The sequence below is a fragment of the Ambystoma mexicanum genome, chromosome 2q, assembly GCF_040938575.1.
Source record: "Ambystoma mexicanum isolate Mex_15411 chromosome 2q, UKY_AmexF1_1, whole genome shotgun sequence".
NCBI classification, from domain to species: Eukaryota; Metazoa; Chordata; class Amphibia; order Caudata; family Ambystomatidae; genus Ambystoma; species Ambystoma mexicanum.
In genome coordinates this window covers 1,352,198,553-1,352,222,684 of record NC_090924.1, presented here as the reverse complement: position 1 = coordinate 1,352,222,684, position 24,132 = coordinate 1,352,198,553, and the positions used below count along the sequence as shown (strand labels likewise).

The following is a 24,132-nucleotide window of genomic DNA, read 5'->3' as shown; positions in this document are numbered from 1 at the left end:
GTAATTATTATTGGCAATTCTGTATGTGCCAGCTGAATCTAATGTTGGGGCTTTTTTGTGAAGGTGTTGGAGCGCTCTTTTGGTTAGTCGTAGGGCAACCAGTTCCTTACTGAGCCAAAAGCGTGTTCACTTATCCGCATGTCTTGTTTTAGTTGTTAACGGGGCTGCCGAGTCGATGGTGGTTGTGAGGCTCTTATGGTAAGCTTCTGCCAGAAGGCTGGGGTTATTACTTGTGACCATATTAGATGAGTGCATCGAAATGGGGGCTAGATTCTTGGCTGTTAATTTCCGAATATTTATTGTAACATAGGTGTCCATTGCTTTGGTTGCTAGGGGGGGGGGGGGGTTGTCTCCTTACTAGTGATGGAGAAGTTTATGCTATGGTGGTCCGTCCAGTCAAGGGGTACAATTGAGTCAATAGTTATTTGTGAGTTAAGCGCGAGTATCCAGTCCAAGGTATGGCCTTTGATATGAGTGGGGGTATTCACTAGTTGGGTGAAGTTCATATCTTTGAGTGCTGTATACAGTGCGTCTGCTTTGGTGTCCTGCTCGTCATTGAACCCAAGGTTAATATCACCTAATATGATGTATTTGGTGTTGGGTTTGATATAGGGTGTTAGCAACAGAGGCAAGTCTAGTTCCGGATGGGTATTGCCATTGGGTGATCTGTAAATAACTAAGAAATAAAGTGTGGTTTTGTGATCAGTGGCGTGTTTGGCTAAGAGAATCTAGATGGCAATATGCAGTGTCTTGACCCGAATATCATAATATACAGAACTGCATTCCAGATGACAATATTCCATAGACAGATTGTCATGTTACTCTTCAAGAAGACCAAGGGAGAAGTTGGGTTGCGTGTTAGGGAGAATTCTCTGTTTAGGCTGAATTTCCTAACCTAGTGAGTCCCCCCCAGCAGCTTTGCTGGATTTTTGGGGTTTATTTTTTTCTCCTGCCAAGAGCGAGACTCTTTTACCCTCACTCTTGGGCATGATTTGAGTGCGTTTCTTTGACTCTAATGGGCTATGGGGTCTTTTACTCCATAGGGCTTCATGTGTTTTTGTGATATGCGTTACACAGCACCCTCAGTGCAGTAACACAGGGGTGTCATAGTGACCCCCCAGTATAGACTCCATACCCTGGGACTGACTACTGTCTCCCAGGGCATGTAAAGTCACCAATGACTTTACGAGTCTTGAATTCTGAACAGAACCAGTACAAACCATCATATTGTGGACGTACTGGCTGGGGCAATTCGATTGCCCCGGGGTCTGTTAGTCGAGGGGGCACGTCTCTATCCCCCCTGATCGAGTTTTGGCTGGTGGCAGTGGATACTACTTTTTATATTCGACCGCAAATATTTCTCTATGGGATTTTCCCCATTGTTCGAGGCTACTATCTTTATTTAATTACGATAGCCTCGAACATACCGCCGGTTTATTTAATTATTAATTCTCCGGTTGGTATTTTTTGCCAAAACTCGGTTCTAAAATGGCGTTTGTGTTCTCTTCTGTGACTCCAACCTAAGTCGAGCCCTTTGTTCCACATTTTGGCGGACTTCTCCACAGAAGCCCTCCAAAGTGGTGCCACTCTGTCTGGGGTACTTAGGAGGGGTGGAGGGGGATTTAGGCACCCTGGACTGAGTTGCCTAGGCAACTCAAGTCGCACTCCGTCCTGATTGGCCCAAGTGGTGAGCCGGCCGGCTCACCACTTAGCATGTTTGAGTGACAGCTAGGCTGAGTGAATGGGGGTTTTCTGCATAAAAGCAGGGCTTTGGAGACTGGAACCTCAGAAGTCGCCACAGGACCTAAGAATCCGACGAGGGAGAAGCTGAGCCGACCTGCCACGACGACACCACCGGTGGAGCCCTGCTGGACCGTCTCACCACTTTTCCCAACGACAGAGGAGATCTCCCCGCCTGAGAGTTCTTCCTTTGACTGGTGGGGATAACCAGTTTCACCGTCTTTTCGCCTTCCCGACGCATCTCGTGGCTGCCTTGCCTGTGCCAATCACCCCGGCAACCTGAATACCACGTTTTACCACGACCGCGAAATAAAGGGGAATACCTTTAACCAGAAAACTCCGCGGCTGGTTTCTTCCTTGGCAGTGCAACGACCTTTATCTTTCCTCCAAGTCAAGATCTTCTCTTCCCCTGAACGAAGACGAGACTTGCACCCGCTGCCAGGAACAACTGCCACCGCTGGAGGATCCTTCCCACTTAAGGTACCGTGTCCCGCCTGGCTTCCCTTGCCACCGACTGTACGGGGTAGATTTAGCCCCCGGCTTTCGAACCTGGGTTAGCATGGGACACCCTGGCTAAACTTTTCTGAACCTCTCTAAACTCTTTTCCAACTCTCTGCAAGACTTTCTAAGCCTAGTGTAACTGTGTGATCTTGGGCGCATTTGTGCTCTGCTCTCTCTAAGAGTGGGCCCAGCCTATGGACTTTGGCTCACCAGTGACTTTTGCTCTTCTGCCTTGCCAATAGAGTTCCTAAATCTTAGAGTGGTGTACCTTTCCATATTCTGTCTTTTTCCCTCCCTTCTTCATAAACTTATTGGAGTGCCATCTATAGTTAAGCGCTCACCTGTTGTGTTAACTAAGACTTATCTGATAAGGAATGAGGGTTGTATATATTATAATAGTAACTGTATTTCGAGTGTTTTACAATAAGAGTGCTGGAGTGTTTCAAACAGTGTATTGTTAAATAATTTTATACTTTGATACCAAAGCTCTGGTCAGTGTTTGCTTGTATTATTGTGTCTGAGTGCCTATTGTGTATACTTTGCATACTGCCTAACTCTTCTTGAGGGATGTCTGACTGCTCAGCCACAGCTACCAGGTAAATCTGGTTGGTACAGACTGCTACCAAGTGGATTTACTGCTAACACCTGTAGTCCTTAATCTTTTGCAGTGTTCCCAAAGGGAACTGCACAGGTTTCTGCCTAACATTGCGTTATCACCATAATGACGTATTGTAAACAAAACATCATGGCGACTATCACATCACATCACGCTAGTGCATGATGACGCCACAACATAAACCACTGCCATTTTGGATAATCGTGGTAGAACGCAGCACAGAAAAGATACACAGACCGAATGAGCTACCCTTGGTAAGTCAGAAGCAGTTTAACTAATAGGAATCTTATATTATGTCCATAAATACAGCTAAGGGCAAAGATATACTTGCACATATTCCCTCCTTAGGAGATTGACACAGGAGCATTGGATTATCTCGGGGAGTAAGACAGCACCCTTCGGTGCTTGTAACGTTCTCAGAAGCAGTGAAGACATGTGGCAATCTGGGCCGTCCCCTAAATGCAATAGTAGGAATCTATTGCCTTCAACATATAGGTAGTAGTGGACACCCTTTTTTACATTTGATTGATGAAAAGAAGACAAAGGGGTGAATTGCATCTAAAGTAAGTGAAGCTATTTTTCACCTCTAGGGAGATTCCCGGTGAACAAGATTTGAAAGCAAAAAAGTAGAAACAGAATATATCCAGGTGATTATCAATTAAGGAATCGTGACAGATATAACAACTGTACATAGAAATGAGAACTGATCAGAAATATTTTCCTACAGATGGAAGTGACAGAAAGACATTAGAAACAGAAGTGAAATTGAATAGATAGCTCCTGATGAAGGGAAGACTGTTTTCTGAAACGCGTAGAGCAAAACAGTGAAAAAAAACACTAGTTCTATTAGTATCATTAACATTCTGTTCAAATATTAAAGGTTATTGGTGTTGTGTAATAGAAGAATTTTGAAAAAATATGTGAAATATATATGATAATTGAAAGAATATATTTTCTCAAATGAACTAGTTTGATTATATATATATGTATATATAGATAAAAAAATGTGTTGATTTTATAAGGAACAAGTTACTTACCTGTAACTGTTGTTCTCCAGCATGGGTCTGACATGGATTCACATGCTCATGAATATTCCCCGTCGTCAGGCTGGGAATCCTCGGTAAAGAAAAAACCAGTATCAGTTTCGTTTCTGATCTGTCTTTCGTAGTAATAACCAATCACTGGTCTCTGCGTCATACTGACCACAGCCAATGACTGCCCTCTACCTAAGCACCGCCTCTGGCAGCCATCTTCAGATTTGGAAGCACGTGAAGTGGCAGTATGACCAAGTGAAGAGCCGCAGAGGGGTAGGCGGGAGGGTTCGCATGTGAATCCATGCCAGACCCATGCTGGAGAACAACAGTTACAGGTAAGTAACTTGTTCCTTCTCCAGCATGGGGTCTGGCATGGATTCACATGCTCATGAATAAAGAATACATAGCAGTACACACATGCACAACCACGGGAGGTGGCAAAGGCTCAACATTAAGCATTGCATCAAACTCAACATTAAGCATCTTACCTCCCCACCAGGCTCACCTCAGGCGAACAGGTTGCGCAGCACTGCTTGGCCGACCCTGGACTCCTCCCTGGAATCCCGATCGACGCAGTAGAACTTTGTGAAGGTGTGCGTCGACCTCCACGTAGCAGCCCTGCATATGTCCAGCAGGGGCACACCAGAAAGGAACGCTGTGGTAGCTGCGATCGCTCTGGTGGAATGGGCTCTCGGACGGCCAGGCAGCGGTCGGTTTGCCAACCGATGACAGTACATGATACAGCCGGAGAGCCATCTGGAAATGGAAGCCTTCGAGAGAGCCTTCCCCTGATTGACAGGTCCAAAGTTCACAAAGAGTTGTGACGTCTTCCGAAAACCCTTCGTGCGGTCCACGTAGAACTTCAGCGCACTAGCCACATCCAGCGAGTGCAAAGTCCTCTCAGCCGGCGACGAAGGCGACGGGAAGAATACAGGCAACACCAAGGGTTCGTTGAGGTGGAAGTCCGACGGTACCTTGGGCATGAAGGAGGGGTGCGTCCTGAGCACTACCCTTGTGTCGTGAAAAGTCAAGAACGGGGCCTTGCAGGAAAGGGCCTGGATCTCTCCCACCCGTCGTGCGGAGGTGATGGCCACAAGAAACGCTGTTTTCCACGACAGAAACTTCAACGGGGCCGAGTGCAGAGGCTCGAACGGAGGTCCCATGAGCTTGGTCAGCACCACGTTGAGCTCCCACGCCGGGGCCAGAGCCTTCACCGGCGGGAACGATCTGAACAGTCCCTTCATGAACTCTTTCACCAGACGATGAGACCACAAGGACGTCCGCCCCGTGGTTCTAGTGTATCGGGAGATCGCAGCAAGATGAATCTTGATGGACGCGTGTGCCAGTCCAGCTTTGGCCAGCGTCAGCAGGTACGGCAGTACTTGGGGAGCCGTAATCCGTAGAGGGTTAATCTGTGCGTGGCACCAGACAGAGAACCTCTTCCATTTGTGACCGTAGCATTTAAGAGTCGAGGACGCCCTGGCCTTTGCAAGAACCTCTCTGCAGTCGGCCGGTATGTCGTATCCTCCAAACTCTAGCGCTGCAGGAGCCAGGCCTGCAAGTTCAGCAATTTCGGGTCGTGGTGGAGGAGGACGCCTCCTTCCCTGGAGAGCAGATCCGCGTCCACCGGCAGCTTGATTGGCGGGGACGCTGACAAGTCCAGAAGGTCCGGGAACCATATCTGCCTCGGCCACGCAGGTGCGACGAGGATCATCCTGCACCGTGACCTCTTGAGCTGGTTGACGAGCCGGATTAGCAGTGGCAAAGGAGGGAACGCGTAGAGGAACAGGCCCTCCCAGGGGAACGAGAAAGCATCGCCCATGCTCCTCGCCTGGGGAAACCTGCTGGCGAACCTCCGGCACTTGGAGTTCGTCGCCGTCGCGAACAGGTCGATCTGGGGTGTGCCCCACCGTCGGAAGAGGCGATCCACTAGATCCTGCCGTAGTTCCCACTCGTGGCACGAGCGCAGCTCCCTGCTGAGTGAGTCGGCGATTGCCAGATGAAACGGCACCAGAAACATCCCTTGGGCGGCTGCCCAATGCCACAGGTCCGGCGCCTCCTTGGACAGTGCTGGGGACCTGGTTCCGCCCTGTTTCCTGATGTAAAACATGGTGGTGGTGTTGTCGGTGAAGATCCTCACCACCTTGCCCTTGAGGGACGGAAGGAAGGACCTGAGGGCCCAAAACACTGCACGGAGCTCCAGGACGTTGATATGTAAGGATTTCTCCGTCGGGAGCCAAAGGCCTCTTGCGTGCAGATTTTCGGTGTGCGCTCCCCACCCTTCCAGGGAGGCATCCGTGGTCAGTGTCTCCTGGTGGGCTGGGGTCTGGAAGTCCATGCCCGCCGTCAGATGCGCGCGGGTGCCCCACCACCGGATCGCTCGTCGGAAACTCTCGTCGAGTGTGATCCGTTCCTCGAAGCTGCCCGTCGTTTGGATCCAGCGCGCGTCCAGGAACTCCTGCAACGGGCGCACCCGGAGCCTGCACATGGGAATGAGGTAGATGCAGGAAGACATCATTCCGAGGAGGGACTTGATGGACCTCACCTTGGCCGCGTCGGCCACCAACATCCGCTGCACCTTGCCCAGGATGGTCCTGGTCCTCTCCTCCGACGGGGAGGCCAGAAGGGACACTGTGTTGAGCCTCGCTCCCAGAAACAGAGCGTCTTGCACGGGTACCAGGTGGGATTTGGCGTAGTTCACGGAGAATCCCAGGTCCGTGAGAAGTTGGACGGTCCTTGCCGTGTGAACCACGGTGAGCTCCCTTGTCTTGGCTCGGATGAGCCAGTCGTCCAGGTAGGGGTAGACGTGGATCCCTTTGCGGCGCAGCTGCGCCGCCACCGGTGCGAGGCACTTGGTGAACACCCTGGGTGCCGACCGTAGTCCGAAGGGGAGGGCTTTGAACTGGTAATGACGCCCTTGGACCACAAACCTGAGGAATTTTCGGTGCCACTTTAGGATGGGAATATGGAAGTAGGCATCCTCCAAATCCAACGACGACAGGAAGTCTCCTTCCTCCAGCTGACCCAGGACGTGCTGGAGGGAGATCTCGAGCGCGTGGCCCCGGGCCAAGGCGTCCAGCACCCAACGGTCGGGTGCTTCGGTGGGGGCCCGACCCCACGGCCGGTTCAATCCTGCTTCGACGAGGCTTTGCCGCCTTGTCCTTGGCGACGACGGCGGGGTCCGCCAGACTTGCCTCGTCCTCTGTAGGCCTCCTGAGACGACGAGCGGGCCGCTTGACGGTAGAGGAGAAACCGCCGCCGGAACCTTTGGAGGCGCCTTTGCCTCTGCTGCTCCGAAAGGGCGTCCGTCGTTGTTGCAGAACTCCAAGGGCCCGGGCCGTCTCGGTGTCCGCTTTAATGGCCTGAAGGGAATCGTCCACTGTTTTCCCCAAACAGGTTGTTCCCATCGAAGGGCATGTCCAGGACTCTGGTCTGAACGTCTTGACGGAAGTCCGTAGCCTTGAGCCATCCACGCCGCCTAAGGCAAATGCCGTTGCCCAACTGGCGGAACCCAGTGTCGGCGATGTCCGTCGCAACGGTAATGGCGTGGTCCGAAGCCACCTCACCTTCCTGCAAGATCTCCAGGGCCTCTGCCCTCTTGTCGTCCGGCAAGAAGTCCAGCAGGGGAGCCAGTTTGTACCAGAGCTCCCCGTCGTATCGGGCCACGATAGCCAAGGCGTTGGCAGCTTTAATCGTCGTCGCTGCAGACGAGATGACTCTGCGTCCCATAGCGTCCAATTTGTTTCCCTCGCCGTCCGGTGGGGAAGTCGATGTGGAGGCCGCACCCCCCCCCCGCTTTTTTCCTGGCCGCCGCGGAGACGACGGAGTCCGGGGTAGGCTGCGCCCAGAGACACAGGGGGGCCGTGTCCGGGACCCGGTACTTTTTCTCATACCGGTCTCTTCTAGCTGGCGTCGTGGAAGGGTTCTTGAGGAGGGTGAGGCCCTCATCCCAAATGTCGTCCAATAGAGGCACTGCAAGGACCATCTTCCTCTTGGCCTCGCGCCGCTGATAAAGGAAACCTTCCTTCTTCTCCTCACGGCAGAGTTGGAAAAGCTCGGATGCCCTGGTGATCATGGAGTGGAACGATCCAATCTCGTCGGGCGGAGAAGCCCTGGTGGGAGGCGACGACGGTACATCCTCGTCGTATACCTCGTCGTCCGTACCCGTCGCTGCCGTGTCAGTCCCGGGGAGGAGGGCTGGAAGGGGCGCGACGGCTGAAAAGGAGGAGGAGGGTGGATCCTTCTTTTCTTGGTAGGGGGAACCCCAGAAGGTCCCGGTTCTGGGTCCCCCGACGGGAGAGGCTCCGTCGGCAACGGTAGTCTCGTCCTTATCTCTGAGCATAAGGACTGTATAGCCAACAAAATGGCCGCCGAGCTGTCTCGCGGCGCTGGCAGAGGGGAATCCGACGGGCGATCAGGGGCCCCGTCGGTACCCTCGACGATGTCGTCGTCACCTGAGTCGGGATCCATCCCGACGGGCCGGTCTTCTTCCACGCCGAGGCCGTGGCTTAAGACTTCGACCAGCTCCTCCTCCGAGGTTGAGGCCGAATCTACGACGACGCCCTGCCCCCTCTTTTTCTTCCCCACGGGGGATTTCACGGGGGTCCTATCGATGGGCACAAAAGAGGACTGCCTCCGAGGTGGCAGGGAGACTCTGAGCCCCGAGGTCTCCACCACTCGCGTAGCCTCCACAGGCTGAGCCAGGGCCGCCGCGACAGACTCGATAGAGGGCTTGGCCGGATGGATTAAGGCCTTCACCACCTTAGGTGCGCTCACCGCCTTATCCTTGAGGGGGGGGGGGGGGAAACAGTGCCTCGCTCCCCCTCCGCCTTCGAGCTCGACCGGGGCCTCTCTAGGAGCCTCGCCGGGTGCTCGGCCTTCCTCTTACCCGACCCAGAGCGTTGGCTCGTGGTTGATGGTGCCGGGGAGGGTGCGCCCAGCCTGGTGCCCGTAGAGCCCGACCGTTCGGCGCTCCCGGTGCCAGCGGACTCGCGGTGCTTGGCCTTATGTTGGACCCCCGTCGCCGGGGCATCCTCAAAGGTCTTAGAAGACCGCTCGGATTTCTTCCTCTTCTTCTCGCCGGACGGGCTCTTCCCTTCCAGCCAGTTGGCGAGACGTTGATGGCGGTCCTTCATGGTCCGCTCCGACATGTTGCCGCAAAACGCACAGTCCTTCTCCACGTGCGTCTTGTCCTCATGTAGGCAGTAAAGGCAAAAAGAGTGTTCGTCCTCCTTGAAGACGTTCTGCAGCTGGCATCCAGGGCAGACCCTGAACAGCTTTCCGGGCGTCGAGCTTCCCTTCCCCTGGGCCATGACCGGGCCTGAGAAACTTCTGGAGTCCTCCAAAAGCGTGGCTCGACGAGATCTTCACCCTTGAGGGGCGCAGACGAATCCGACACGGGCCCCCGTTGATCGGAGAGTCGGTGGAGCTTGAGGCTCTTTTGACCGAAAAAACGAAGTTTTTGAGAAAAAACGTGAAAAAAATAGCACTAACGCTCGAGAGCAATAGCACGAGGATCCCAACACATGAACGTGCGGTAAAAATCTGAAGATGGCTGCCAGAGGCGGTGCTTAGGTAGAGGGCAGTCATTGGCTGTGGTCAGTATGACGCAGAGACCAGTGATTGGTTATTACTACGAAAGACAGATCAGAAACGAAACTGATACTGGGTTTTTCTTTACCGAGGATTCCCAGCCTGACGACGGGGAATATTCATGAGCATGTGAATCCATGCCAGACCCCATGCTGGAGAACAACAGTTACAGGTAAGTAACTTGTTCCTTATAAAATCAAATATATATATATATATATATATATATATATATATATATATATATATATATATATATATATATATATATATATATATATATATATATATATATATATATGTTTAATCTGTTCTGGCTTCTGAATTTAAGACAAAACCAGGGCTCCCGTCCTGGTCCTCGCGTGCATAAGGAAAAGGAAAAAATACCTGCGTTTGTTTGCAAGTCAGGAGAGCAACAGGGTGCAGTGCCATTTAGGCTTTAATATACGAAAGCACCCCTTCCAGAAAATCAAAATACAACGGATTATCTGATCATCCCTGCACCACAAATTGAACACGTTTTTACCCATTGCAAAGTGGTGCTCTCATGTCCCGGCAGTTTTTTTTTTAATTAAAAAAAGCTTCCTGGGTTAAAGCTTCTGCTAACCCTTCTATTTAGTATGAAGACAACCATGCCATTTTCCATTGCAGGAGGTATGAAGTAGCCCTTTTTGTCCGACACTAAATTCCACAGAAGTGTTATTAACCAACTAATCTAGACTGACAACAAAGAGCGTGATACTCGTGTAAATTGACTGCAATTCAACGATCCTACACAGACCTTAAAAGGCTGCGAGCGGGCCCCTTACTTTCTCTGTTGGTGCAAAAGGAAAAACAGATTACGTACAACATAGAAATCCCACCCTCCTCCCCCATCAGCGTTAGGCACGCATTTCTATTCATTTGAAATGAAAGGAAAACGTGGACAAGAAACCGAACACATCCCCTAAACCGAACACAACCCCTATGATTGACTGTGCAATCCCATGGATAGATTGATCTCTCCCCTCCCCCAATCGTCCGGAAGGACCCAGTACATCGACATATGACATGAACATTCGGTGCGCTCATTAAAAAGTAAACGAGTGATACAACACGCCGCACATCCTATGTCATTCTGCGCTATACATAGCTAGAATTTCCCAAAATTAACATGTGCGACTGTGTGGGTGTATGGTGACGGGATATGCTCAAGCCTGCAAAACGAGGTACAATGATAGGAATTGCTAAATTGTGAGTTTGTGCCAACCCCTTTAAAAGTAATAAAATCACAGGGGCCTCCAGAGCAGGGAACAATTTTGTGCTCGGTTCACATTATACTCTTTCGGTGGTAGGTGGTCACAAGACCCCGCCCCCTCAGCTCCCCTGCTGAATGCCCCATCATTGCCTTGCCAACAGGCCCATACCATAAGCAGTTCCCCCTATAGAATGTATTTCAATGGGACAAAAGGGGTATTGCCCTGCCGGCTCCGCCCCCAGCTCCAAACTCCTAGCAGTCCTTTGATGTGCAGAGATAACAGAAGCACTTCCTCTGGGTCTGCTAATGGCCTCTCCCCACTGCAGCTTGCAGCACTTAAATAACACAACTGTCAAGCCAAGCGGCAGAGGCCAGCAGGCTCCATTCAGCAGGGGTGCCTTTGGAAGGCGAGTGCATGGAGCCACTGCTAAATTCTCTCATTTATGGCATCCTTTTCAAATTCAGCTTTACTATAAATGGATTTCCTCTCAAACCCGGAGAAGGGAGCGCAAATTAAATTACCCCTCCTCCGCAAACAAAGCATTTAATCAATGTATTCTGCATATTTCCCAGATGGCCTAGGCTTTTTTTGTTATTGACATTTTTAAGAGGCGTTAGCCGTTTGCCCTGCAACGAATTGAGGAACGAAGTGTGTAGCTGTCTTAAGAATAATGCTGATTTCACACCATTTACGTACAAAGGTGGTTGATGGGCGATAGAGAGGCGAGGCAATAAATAAATAAATAAATAAATAAAGTTAACGTGTGGAAGGTGTTAGCAGTTTAAAAATATAGGTTAGACGGACCTGGGTCTCAAAATTATTAAGAAAGTCTAGACCAGAGTATACATTATGCAGGTAAAATAAGGAACAAGTTACTTACCTGTAACTGTTGTTCTCCAGCATGGGTCGGGCATGGATTCACATGCTCATGAATATCCCTGTCCTCAGGCTGGGAATCCTCTGTAAAGAGGAAATCAGTTTCAGTTTCGTTTCTGAACTGTCTTTCTCCTAATAATCACTGGTCTCTGGGTCATACTGCCCCCAGCCAATGACTACCCTCTCCCTAAGCCCCTCCTCCGGCAGCCATCTTCAGATTTGGTAGCACGTAAAGTGGCAGTATGACCAAGTGAAGAGCTGAAGAGTGGTAGGAGGGAGGGTTCGCATGTGAATCCATGCCAGACCCATGCTGGAGAACAACAGTTACAGGTAAGTAACTTGTTCCTTCTCCAGCATGGGGTCTGGCATGGATTCACATGCTCATGAATATAAGAAAACATAGCAGTAACACACATGCACAACCACGGGAGGTGGCAAGGCGCAACATTAAGCATTTCATCAACTCAACATTAAGCATCTCTTACCTCCTCACCAGGCCCACCTTCAGGCAAACAGGTTGCGCAGCACTGCCTGGCCGACTCTGGACTCCTCCCTGGAATCCCGGTCGACGCAGAATCTCGTGAAAGTGTGCGTCGACCTCCACGTAGCAGCCCTGCAGATGTCCAGCAGGGGCACGCCAGATAGGAAAGCCATGGTAGCAGCGATCGCTCTTGTCGAATGGGCTCTTGGACGGCCGGACAACTGCCGGTGTGCCAACCGGTGACAGTGCATGATGCAGCCGGAGAGCCATCTGGAAATGGAAGCCTTCGAGAGGGCCTTCCCTTGGTTCACAGTTCCAAAGTTCACAAACAGCTGTGATGTCATCCGAAAACTCTTTGTGCGGTCCACGTAGAACTTCAGCGTTCTAGCTACATCCAGCGAGTGCAAAGTCCTCTCAGCCGGCGACGAAGGTGACAGGAAGAAAACAGGTAACACCGAAGGCTCGTTGAGATGGAAGTCCGACGGCACCTTGGGCATGAAGGAGGGGTGAGTCCTCAGCACCACCCTCGTATCGTGAAAAGTCAAGTATGGGGGTTTACATGAGAGGGCCTGGATCTCTCCCACTCGTCGTGCGCATGTGATGGCCTCAAGAAACGCTGTCTTCCACGACAGGAACTTCAACGGTGCCGAATGCAGTGGCTCGAATAGCGGCCCGATGAGCCTGGACAGCACCACGTTGAGCTCCCATGCCGGGGCCGGAGCCTTCACCGGCGGGAATGACCGGAACAGTCCCTTCATAAACTCCTTCACCAGGCGATGGGACCAGAGAGATCGCCCCGGGTCCTGAAGTAACAGGAAATCGCCACTAGATAGATCTTGATGGAGGCGTGAGCCAGCCCCGCCTTGGCCATCGACAGTAGGTACGGCAGTAACTGAGGGGCTGTAATCTGTGCACGGCACTAGACAGAGAACCTCTTCCATTTGTGTCCATAACACGAGAGTCGAGGGCGCCCTGGCCTTTGCAAGCACCTCCTTGCAGTCCGCCGGGATATCGTACCCTCCAAACTCTAGCGCTGCAGGAGCCAGGTCTGTAAGTTCAGCGACGCCGGATCATGGTGGAGGATAGCGCCTCCTTCTCTGACAAGGAGATCCGCGTCTGTCGGCAGTTTGACTGGGGGAGACGCTGACATGTCCAGAAGATCTGGGAACCAGATCTGCCTCGGCCACGCCAGTGCAACAAGGATTATTCTGCACCGGGACCGTTTGAGTTGGTTGATGAGTCGCAGCAGCAACGGCAACGGAGGGAACGCATATAGGAACAGGCCGTCCCAGGGGAACTAGAAGGCATCGCACATGCTCCCCGGCTGGGGAAACCTGCTGGCGAACCTCTGGCACTTGGTGTTCGCCACCGTCGCGAAGAGATCGATCTGGGGATTGCCCCATCGTCAGAAGAGGATGTCCACTTGATCCTGCCGCAGTTCCCACTCGTAGCATGAGCCCATCTCCCTGCTGAGTGCGTCGGCGATGGTGTTTTTTATTCCTGCCAGGTGGAATGGTACCAGAAACATCCCTTGGGCTACGGCCCAATGCCACAGATCATGTGCCTCCTTGGAAAAGGCTGGGGATCTGGTGCCTCTCTGCTTCCGTATGTAAAACAACGTCGTGGTGAAGATTCTTACCACCTTGCCCTTGAGGGACGGAAGGAACGACCGGAGGGCCCAGAACACAGCTCGGAGCTCCAGGACATTGATCTGATGTGAAGTGACCTCTCCTCCGGTAGCCAAAGGCCTCTTGCGTGGAGATCTCTGGAGTGAGCCCCCATCCCTCCAGGGAGGAGTCCGTCGTCACAGTCTCCTGATGGGCCGAGGTCTGGAAATCCATACCCGCCGTCAGATGTGCGCAGGTGCCCCACCATCGGATCGCTCGTCGAAAGGTCTCGTCTTCGAAGTTCCCCGTCACTTGCATCCAACGGGCATCAAGGAACTCCTGCAGTGGTCACATCCGTAGTCTGCAAAGGCGCACGAGGTAAATGCAGGAGGACATCATGCCGAGCAGGGACTTCACGGACCTCACCTTGGCCACGTCCATGGTCGACAGCCGTTGCCTAGGATGACCTTTGTCTTCTCATCCGACAGAGACGCTAGTCGCGCCACTGTATTGAGCTTGGCTCCCAGGAACAGGGCGACTTGCGACGGTACCAGGTGTGATTTTGTGAAGTTGATCGAAAATCCTAGATCCGTGAGCAGTTGGACGGTCTTCCTTGTGTGCTCGATGGCGAGTTCCCTTGACTCCGCTCGGATGAGCCAATCATCCAGATAAGGGTAGACATGGATCCCTTGCAGGTGCAGCTGCCCGCCACTGGTGCTAGGCACTTGGTGAACACCCTGGGCGCCAACTTCAGTCCGAAGGTAAGGGACTTGAACTGGTAGTGCCGTCCTTGGACTACGAATCGCAGAAACTTTTGATGTTTTTTCAAGATGGGATGTGAAAGTAGGCGTCCTCCAAGTCCAGCGACGATAGGAAGTCACCTTCCTCCAGTTGTCCCAGCATGGGCTGGAGGGTAACCATCCGGAACTTCTGATGTACTTATTTAGACGATGAAGGTCCAGGATGGGTCACCAACCGCCGGTCTTTTTCCTTACGAGGAAGTACCGAGAGTATACTCCGGAGCCCCTGAGCCTCTTTGGGACGAGTTTGATGGCTCCCTTTTTTTTTTTAAGCATGGCTCGTACCTCCAGTAGTAGTTGTGGGACGTGGTTTTCCTTTCTGGCCACCGGTGGAATACGGGGACACTTTCTTAGAAATTCCAGTGTATGCCCGCGGGCCAGAGCATCCAGCACCCAGCGGTTGGTGGAGATGGACTCCCACACCCCGACGAAGCTCGCCAGCAGGCCTCCCACCGGAGTGCTCAGGTGGGGGCCCGACCCGACGGCCGTTTCAATCCTGCTTGGTGGCGGCCTTGGCGACGACGACTAGATCCTCCTTGCTTGCCGCGTCCCCTGTAGGCCTCCTGCGACGAGGAGCGAGCCGCCTGGCAGTACGTCGAGGAGCTGCCGCCAAATCCCTTGGAGGCACCTTGCTTGCCCCCAGAGCCCCGAAAGGGCAGCCGTCCTTGCTGAACACCACCTAAGGCACAAGCTGTCTCCGTGTTGGCCTTGATGGCTTGCAGAGAGTCGTCCACTGCCTTGCCAAACAGGTTGTTCCGTCGAAGGGCATGTCCAGGACCCTGGTCTGCACGTCTTGACGGAAATCGGTTTTCTTGAGCCAGCGGCGTCGGCGAAGGCAAACGCTGTGCCCATCTGGCAGAAACTGGTGTCTGCGATGTCCGTGGCCACCGTTATGGCATGATCCGACGCCACCTCTCCCTCCTGTAGGATCTCTAGGGCCTCAGCCCTCTCGTCATCTGGGAGGACATCCAGTAGAGGAGCGATCTTAAACCATAGCTCCCTATCATAGCAGGCCATGATCACGAGGGCGCTGGCCGCTTTGTTGGTAGTCGCCGCTGACGAGATGACCCGTCGTCCCATGGCGCCCAATTTCTTCCCTTTGCCGTCCGGCGGAGATGTCGAAGCTGACGCCATCGCCCCCGCTGCTTTCTTATTGGCTGCCGCGGAGACAACCAAGTCCGGGGTAGGTTGCGCCCTAAGGCACATGGGGGCAGAATCCGGGACCCGGTACTTCTCGTACCGGTATCTCTTGGCAGGGGCCGTGGATGTGTTCTTCAGGAGCAACAGCCCCTCGTTCCAGATGTCGTCGAGTAACGGGACAGAGGCCAGTCTTCCCTTTGGCCTCCCATCGTTCATAGAGGAAGCCTCCCCCTTCTTCTCTTCCACGGGGCAGAACTGGAAGAGCTCGGATGCCCTGGCGATCATGGCGTGGAAGGAGCCAATTTCGTTAGGCGGGGAGGCCCGAGGAGGTGGTGATGGAAGGTCCAACCCGTCATCACCACCGTCGTCATCCGTCCCCGTCGTGCTCTCTGTTCCCGTATCGACCCTCGGCTCGGGAGAAGGGGAAGAAGGTTGTGCGGGCCGAGAAAGCTGGAAAGGAGGGGGTGGATGAATTCTCCTCCGCTTGCTTGGAGGGCTGTCCGACGGTCCACGCTCCGCTGGGTTGTCCGTTGGTGGTAAGGGCAACCATGTCCTTATCTCCATACACAAAGCCATCAAGATCGCACCCGAGTTGTCTTGTGGCCCAGGGACCGGCTGCGACGGGCGCGACGGTTGGGGAGTGGACTCCCACGCCTCCACGTGCTCCTCGTCGCCACCGCTGTCGCTTTCCTGGTCCGCCTCTTCGGGTTCCTTCCCGTGGGACCGGACATCTTCGAACCTCCTGCTCAGGACATTTACGACTGCAGCCAGTTCTTCTTCAGAGGCTGTATCCGTGTCCGTGATGGCCACTGCCCCCCCCCCCGGTGGCAGGGAAACTCTAGGCCCCGAGGTCACCTCCACTGGGGTAGCCTCCACAGGCTTTGCAAGGGCCGCCACGACTCCCTCGATAGAGGCCTTAGCCGGGTGAATCAAGGCCTTCACGACCTTGGAGGCGCCTGAGGCCTTCACCTTGAGGGAAGGGTCACAGCCTCGCTCCTCCTCGGCTGTCGTCGGGATCGACCGGGACTTCTCCCAACGCTTACCCAGGTTCTCCGCTTTCCTCTTCCGAGCCAGAGCATTGGCTCGTGGTTGATGGCGTCGGTGAAGTTGCGCTCTGCCTGGCAGCCGAGGAGCCTGACCGTTCAGCACTCCCAGTGCCCGCGGACTCGCAGTGCTTAGCCTTTTGTTGGGCCCCTGTCGCCGGGTCGCCCTCAAAGGACTTAGAAGACTGCTTCGATTACTTTTTTCTCACCCGCTGCTGGGCTCTTCCCCTCCAGCCAGTTGGTGAGGCGGGCACGACGATCCCTCATCGTCCGCTCGGACATGTTCTTACAAAACGCACAGTCCTTCTCCACGTGAGTTTTGTTTTCATGAAGGCAGTAGAGACATCGAGAAGACATTCTGCAGTCCACATCCAGGGCAGCTCCTGAAGAGCTTGGGTCCGGGCGTCGCGTTTCTTTTTTTCCTGGGCCATGTCCACGTGGGGTAGGCCTCAAAGATCTTCCGGAAGCCTCCGAGAAGTGAAACTCGACGAAAATTGCGCACTCGAGGGGTGTTGAAGAATCCGAAACGGTGGAGCTTGAGGCTCCATTGACTGGAAAATAAGATGTAATCTCTTTGAAAAGTCACAAAAAGCAGTAAAAGCTCGAGAGCTACAGCACGAGGACACCCAACACTTGAACGTGTGGTAAAAATCTGAAGATGGCTGCCGCAGGAGGGGCTTAGGTAGAGGGCAATCATTGGCTAGGGGCAGTATGACCCAGAGACCAGTGATTGGTTATTAGGAGAAAGACAGTTCAGAAACGAAACAAACTGATTTTTTTCTTTACCAAGGATTTCCAGCCTGACGACGGGGAATGAGCATGTCAATCCATGCCAGACCCCATGCTGGAGAAAGGAGTGTTTCCGTGTCAGTTTTAATGGTCTTCAATGCCTCATCGATGTTGGGCCCAAACAGACATTCCTTTTTGAATGGCATGTCTAACACTTTGTTGCACATCCGGTCTAAAATCTGTGCAACAAAGCCATTCTTGCCTTTGTAGCACCACGCCCTAGTTGATCTGCTTAAAGCCTATTTAGGCTAGATCCACAGCAATATTGATATTATGGTTTGTGGCTTCCTCTTCTTCCTTTAAGATAGCAATTGCTTTGGCGTGTTTTTGCCCCACTTAGTTCTCTAAAATAGGTGCTAACCTGTGCCACTTCTCACAGTCGTACCTGGACATAATTGCTAGTGCGTTGGTCGCTTTCACTGTGGTGGGACCCAACGTGAGCACCTTTTTCCCCCAGTGCATCTATTTTCCAGCTTTCGGCCTATGGTGGCACCGTACACTTACGTGCTTTAGTGTGAGATTTCCTGCTTGCTACTGCTGAGACGACAGATTCTGGCAAAGGTTGTCAAGTGAGACACTTAGGGGTGGTGTTTGGCACTTTGAATTCTTTCTCCAGCCTACCATTAAAAGCTGGCTCAGTGAAAGTGCGTCTCATGGTACAGAGCCCCTCTTCCCACACATGGTCAAGGATTGGGATTGCCACTACTGGTGTTGTTCTTTTGCTCATATGGTCGCACAGAAAACCCTTTTTTTCTCCTCTGAGGGGATGAGGCCACATTCTTGCCATGCTTTTGTGATTAGTGTGTGGGGAATGCCCCAATTTCATCGGGTGGCTATGGCTTCGGAGCCTCGTCTGCCTGGTCATCTAACTTGTGTTCGATCGATCATATCCCTTTGGCTTTCCTGCTGGGGAGATCCAGTGGAAGTGATGGACATTGTAGCTTGCGGCCCTTGGTCCACGTCTGTATTGGAGAGTTCCTCTTGCTCTAACACAGCACAGAGCCTTTATCCCTGGATGCAGGCTGTTTCCTGGGGCCATGATGGTACGGGGAGCATGACCTCTCGTTGTGTTTCCGTTTCCGGTCTGCTTTTCACCGAGGTGACCCTGTTTTTTGCGTCTGTTGGCGCTGAAGTGTGGGTTTACACTTGGTGTTCCCAGCTGCACCACAGGATCCTGCGGTGTAGTTGGGAGTCTGGTGTCTAGTTGGGTGAGCAGTTTCTGAAGTGTGGACAGAACTTGCAGCAAAAGGAATGACTGCGGATTGAGTAGCGGCTCTTGTGGGCGCACTAGCGCAATATCAACCAGCTTCCTGGGGGTATGAGACAGTTGTGGGAGACATGGTGATCTCAGTGGTGGAGGAGTTTGTGTAGGCTTCTCAATTATTACAGAGTCAGAGAAGACTGGGGACATTGCGTGCTGAGCTTGAAACTCAGAATCCACTTGATGCTGTAAAATGTCTTCAGGCATGACCTGAGAGTACGTAATTGGAAAGACTGGTGCAGTGATTGGTTGGAGCTATATTTGTTCTCGCTCCCTTGATTGGTGTTGTGGCACCCGATGGGCTGTTTCTGCATTGTGAGCTTGCCCACCCGATTCTCCTTCCCATCTTGTTTGCTGCTGTGACGAGGTATATTCCCCACTTTTAGCCAGAGCATGTGAAGGTTCTCGTTTACGTGCGGATGAGCGCTTCTCTTTATCTGCTCTGTGCGTTCTCTATTGACAAGCACTTCTTGTCCATTGACGAGTGGGTCATTGACAAATGTTTGCCTGACGTCGAGCGTTGGCCAGTCAACAAGCATTTGTCTGCCGCCGAGCAGTCCGTCGACAAGTATTTGCTTGTTGTCGACTGGTGTTTCGATGACTGCTTTTCTGTCACCAAGCTAGTCGATGGGATAAGCCCCTTTTGCTGTAACCGATCCATCCGTCGTAGACCGTTTGTCGACTAACTCATTTTTGGCTGCTGTGCCATCGGCATGCGAGGAACCGTTGGTGGTACTTTTGCTGTCGGCGAGAGGGCCAGGGGTTGGGCTTTTGCTTCCGCTATTGTTGACAGCGGTGCTTGGCTTTTTGTTGAAATCCGTTTAATTACCAATTTAGGTGCTTTTCTTTGATGGCATTTTTTCAGATTTAGCCCTTTTTGTTTCAGATTCTCTTTTCTCTGTGCGCCTGGGGGCTGGTAGGCTCCTTGAGGACCATCTCTAAAGGGTGTGGCCCTCATTTAGCCAGCTTACCAGTTGCCTTTCTGCCTTTTAGCGTTTTTGTGCTAAAGGTTTTATACATTTCATACTGTTCTGAAGAGTGCTGTGGGTGAAGGCAATAAATGTATTGTTCAAGCCTGTCCCCTTCAAAAACGTCTTTTTAAGCCACAATAAAGGCAGACTTTAAAGAGGGATTTCTTCCATTCCATATTTTGTTTCCCCCCTCCTTTTACGTATCTGACAAAGAAGAATGTCCTGAAGTTTTGCAGAGATGAAGTGTGGAAATTTCTCTCAGGGGAAAACCACAATGACCCCTTCCACCATGACATGCGGTTAGAATCTGAAGGGAGGCTGCAGGGGAGGAGCTACATACTTGACGTACCATTGGTGTACACCAAAAGCCCCCAAAAGATGGGAGATATGATACAAAACAAACACATACAAGTTTTGCTATATTTACTATGGTAAAGTTAACAAAGGAATCCCAGCCCGACGCCAGGGAATTGTTCATAGCATGTGAATCTATGAAACATCCAATGCTGGCGAATGGCTGGTGAGCATATCAATATGGAGGGCAGAGAAAATACCCTCCCCTCAGTGTGGGTGGGTTGTGAATTTCTTCAATTCTGTTAACTGAGAATGGCCCAAAATTGAGAAGAGTAGTCCTGTCCTTGCATCGTGGATGGTTGGTAGTGAGCTTTAAATGTTGGTGGGTACATGGTATACATGTCCAAGGAAAGGTGGGTGGTGAACAAACCTCAATATTGGTTTAATGATTGGCCAGGATCTCGAGGTGAGGAAAGATGGGTGGCAGTGGCCAAAAGACTGGAGTGATTCGATTAAATTGGCAAAGTGCAGTAGAAGGTGGTTAACTTCACTATGGAGCTTTTTTACTCACGTGCGTGATCAGAACTGCGAGTATGTTTGAGGGCCAGCCATCCCTCAACAAGCATATACCTAGTTCAAACCAGGTTTTTGACTAGAGACACACCACCTTTGGGTGCAAGAGAAATCAAACCGATTGACAGTGAATGTTGTACTAAATTCCAGTGTAGAGTAAATGTATCAAGACAAAGCTACCCAGCAAAGAATGCTGCAACAATTATTAGCTATTTTTAATCACACAATGGAAAGTCTGATTTGTGGCAAACAAAAATGGATTTCAAAATGGGCGTGGGGGAAAGGCATTACTCCAAAGTCAAGATCCATAGATGCAAGAGAGGCTGGCATTAAGTATTTCTGTATCTGAGTGAGGATGGCTCTAGTTTGGCACTGGATCAGAGGACAAGTCTCATAAGGTGTTTTGTGAAAATGTTCAGGAAGCAGGATGGACAAGCGAGAATTAAACCCCTCAGTTATAGGAAGCAAATGAATCCCTTTAAGGGCAGCATTGTTGTGGTGTTGTGGCACAGTGAGCCTTCTAATGAATCCTAGTGCAAGCCCACGAAACAAAAAGCACTCTTCCACATGCAGAAACTCGTAGCGGAGTCGACGCTTGAGTATTTGGCAGCCAAAATTGAATTCCTCTCAATTCGGTAGCTAAATATATCTACAGTTTAATTGATTTGCATTGCCAATCAGTACAAATACTTAAAATAAATGAACCATAGAATTTGAATAAATTGTATGGTCAAAACCATCTCCCACCACCCCCCCTCTTTCTGAATTCAAGGATTTTTGGAAACCTAAAATCCCTTCCCAAAGACCCAGCATTAGAAATAGTTATAGTCTGCTTCTGGATTTTCAGAATACATTCAGATCTTCAAAGATCAAGAACCTTTAGTTTGAATGAGTGAGTTGTACCTGCTCAATTTAATAGATTTATTTGCACCTCTAAGAAAAAAGGTCTTGTTGAAAACTTAACGGGGAATATAAATTGTAAATACAATGTGTCAACTTCTAGGACAGGAAAAAGGCTTACCTGAATTGCTTGGCGCCCTTGCTGAGCATCTGCAAGCAGCTGAATTGTGAGTGCCCGCGAGTCCTGGAGAGCTTCTTGGAGGTAGATAAAGCTGTGACCAACATGCCGTCCCATGGTGCACTCCCGGCAAATGGGGACAGAGCAGGTGTCGCAGTAGAAGTGCAAAACCTGGTAAACAAGAAGAGGAAGGGCATGAAGACAACGGCAGGAAAAAAAAAATATTTCGCATCAACAGAGGGTATCATCCAAGAAGGAGTCCAATCATGCCCATCGGAAGACAGTGCAAATAAACCATAAAAAGGTAAATGGTTTTGTTCCATGATGATTGGAAGCCAAACAACAAATCAGAATATCAAGTCTGTGGCAACCAAGACCATGAATTTTGTTACATATTTCATCCGACAGTTTAATATGGTACATGGCCAGTCATAGAAGCCAATGAAAAAAGGTGGCTAGGATGCATGTGTCCGATATACCGGGTGTGCTTACCACAACATGCCAAATATTGACATTTACAGTGTACTAAAAGGGAAAAGTTACTCACTGAAGTGACTACTGTACTCCTAGTCCGTAGTCCCCTTTCCTCCATACTTCCATAGCAGTCATCAAGTGCTGTACAAATAGCGACCACACATCAGGAGGTAAAGGTGCAACCGCATAGTCCGAATAAAGGCTGACTTCATACAGTACGCCAAATCCCGTAACCACACATGCATACTGGTTGGGGGTCCCCTCCACCAGGATAAGGCGACACTCCGTCTGGCACTCTGGAAGTGTATTTTATAATATTTAGGGATGGATTGCATTTGAGCATCAGGTGTTCACCAAAGAGGAGTTATTTCTATGTTTGTTTAGTAAGTGCTTCCATGTTAGGTGAGCAATTGTTGCAATAACTACATGACAGAAAAAAATCTCTGTGCTTTTAAAATCTTCATTGGACAAGCTCAGAAAACAGTGGAAAAATGTGGTAGGAGCTACTTAATGGTTTGGTGCCTTGAGGAACATTAAAGGTATAAAAAAAATGGTTGCACTTCTTCCGCCCGCCTTTACTTTTTTCGATGCACTTACTCTATCGGGATTGTCCCTGGACCTAGTATGATCGCAACAAATGTTTGTCTCCTCCCGCCCTCCCTTTACTTTCCCCCCAACCTCCTCCAGCACTATCTGAAATTTCGTCAGGCCTAGTACGGTAGTCGCTTGTTTTGTTCCTCTCCCTCCTTTCTCCTCCCCCCCTCCTTCACCTCTTGTTAATCTCCGGCTCTACCAGAAATGTCATCAGGCCTAGGACGGTTGTCGCTTGTCCGTTTCCCATTTCCTTCCTTTCTGTGTTTTAGCTCTTGCACTATCTGCAATGTCGTCAGGCCGAGTACGATAGTTAATTTCACATTCTTGTTTTTCATGGCCTGTAAGAATGCCATTGTATTTTCCCGTGTTCCCTTCCTTGCCGTGAAGCACTTTGAAACACATTGTGTATAGGCGCTATATAAATAAACTATCATATCATAACCAAAAAGTAGGTCGAGCAGGTGCCTGACCGCACGCGGAACCCCTCATACACCTTAGTAGTGACACCAAATGATCTGGATCGATTTACTCCCCAACAATCAGCTAAATCTTGGCGAACACGTCCCCCCAATACTGGGATACCTGCAGGCACTCCCAGGCTAAATGGAGGAACCCGGCCGGGGTGAGATCGCATATGGCACATGTGCCTGGGGTAGTAGCAAAATGCCTGTGAAGTCTAGAGTTACAATGAATCAACTTTAATTTAGGAGTAGACGGACACAGTTTTACTTCAATACATATTCCCCCAATCCTCATCCGCATTGTATCTACCCAGAGCCCTCTCCCAGCGCAACCTTGATGCCGTCCCATCCCATGGGATGTCGGCCACAAAACTACTGTACAGACGTGAGGTGACGCCCCCCCCCCCCCCCCTGCGACTGTATTAGCCCATGTAAGGTTGCCCACTTAGGGGGTTGTCTGGGGAGTGAGGGGACTGCCCCCTTAAGGACATTCCGTACCAGTAAATATAAAAAGATATCCAGAGAGGAGATCCCCACCCCTCTTCCCTCGCCTGTTGTAGACATAAATGCACCATGCACAAAAAGTCACAGAAGGAGGTGATCCCCAGCTTGTCCACCCATTTTAGATAGGCCCTCTCCCCGTTGATCACTATACTGGCTGCATGTCTGCTGGAAGCAGTGGCGAGTACAAGGTGTCAATCCCCAGCCTGCTTGCCACCTTCCGTCATATCGCACAAGTCACCTTCACAATATTCAGGAATCCGACCAACCCCCGGAGGCTCTGAGGACCACATAGGAGGTGAGGGGCAGCCAGTGCCCTCTCCACCTGGACATTAGGGTGGACAAAATGTGTGGCATACCAATGCGGCAGAAAGTTACCCTGTACCGCCCAGTAGTAACGCTCCAGGTCCGGAAGGGCCAGTCCCCCCACCCGCCTCTTATAAGGTTAAGTGAGCATGGCGTAAGCCACTCTGGCCTGCTTCCCCGCCCAGATCAAATCCAGAATGATGTCCTGCAACTGAAGGAAAAAGC

General features: G+C 51.2%; 1 protein-coding gene across 1 annotated transcript in view; it reads right to left on the bottom strand.

The window, feature by feature from the left end:
- The window catches only part of TRIM71 (tripartite motif containing 71), a 371,406-nt gene that overhangs the window by 111,501 nt on the left and 235,773 nt on the right, over positions 1-24,132 (bottom strand). The window contains exon 2 of the mRNA XM_069648819.1: positions 21,575-21,742. Within this exon, the coding sequence (XP_069504920.1) occupies positions 21,575-21,742 (168 nt within the window). The remainder of the gene's footprint in view (positions 1-21,574; positions 21,743-24,132) is intronic.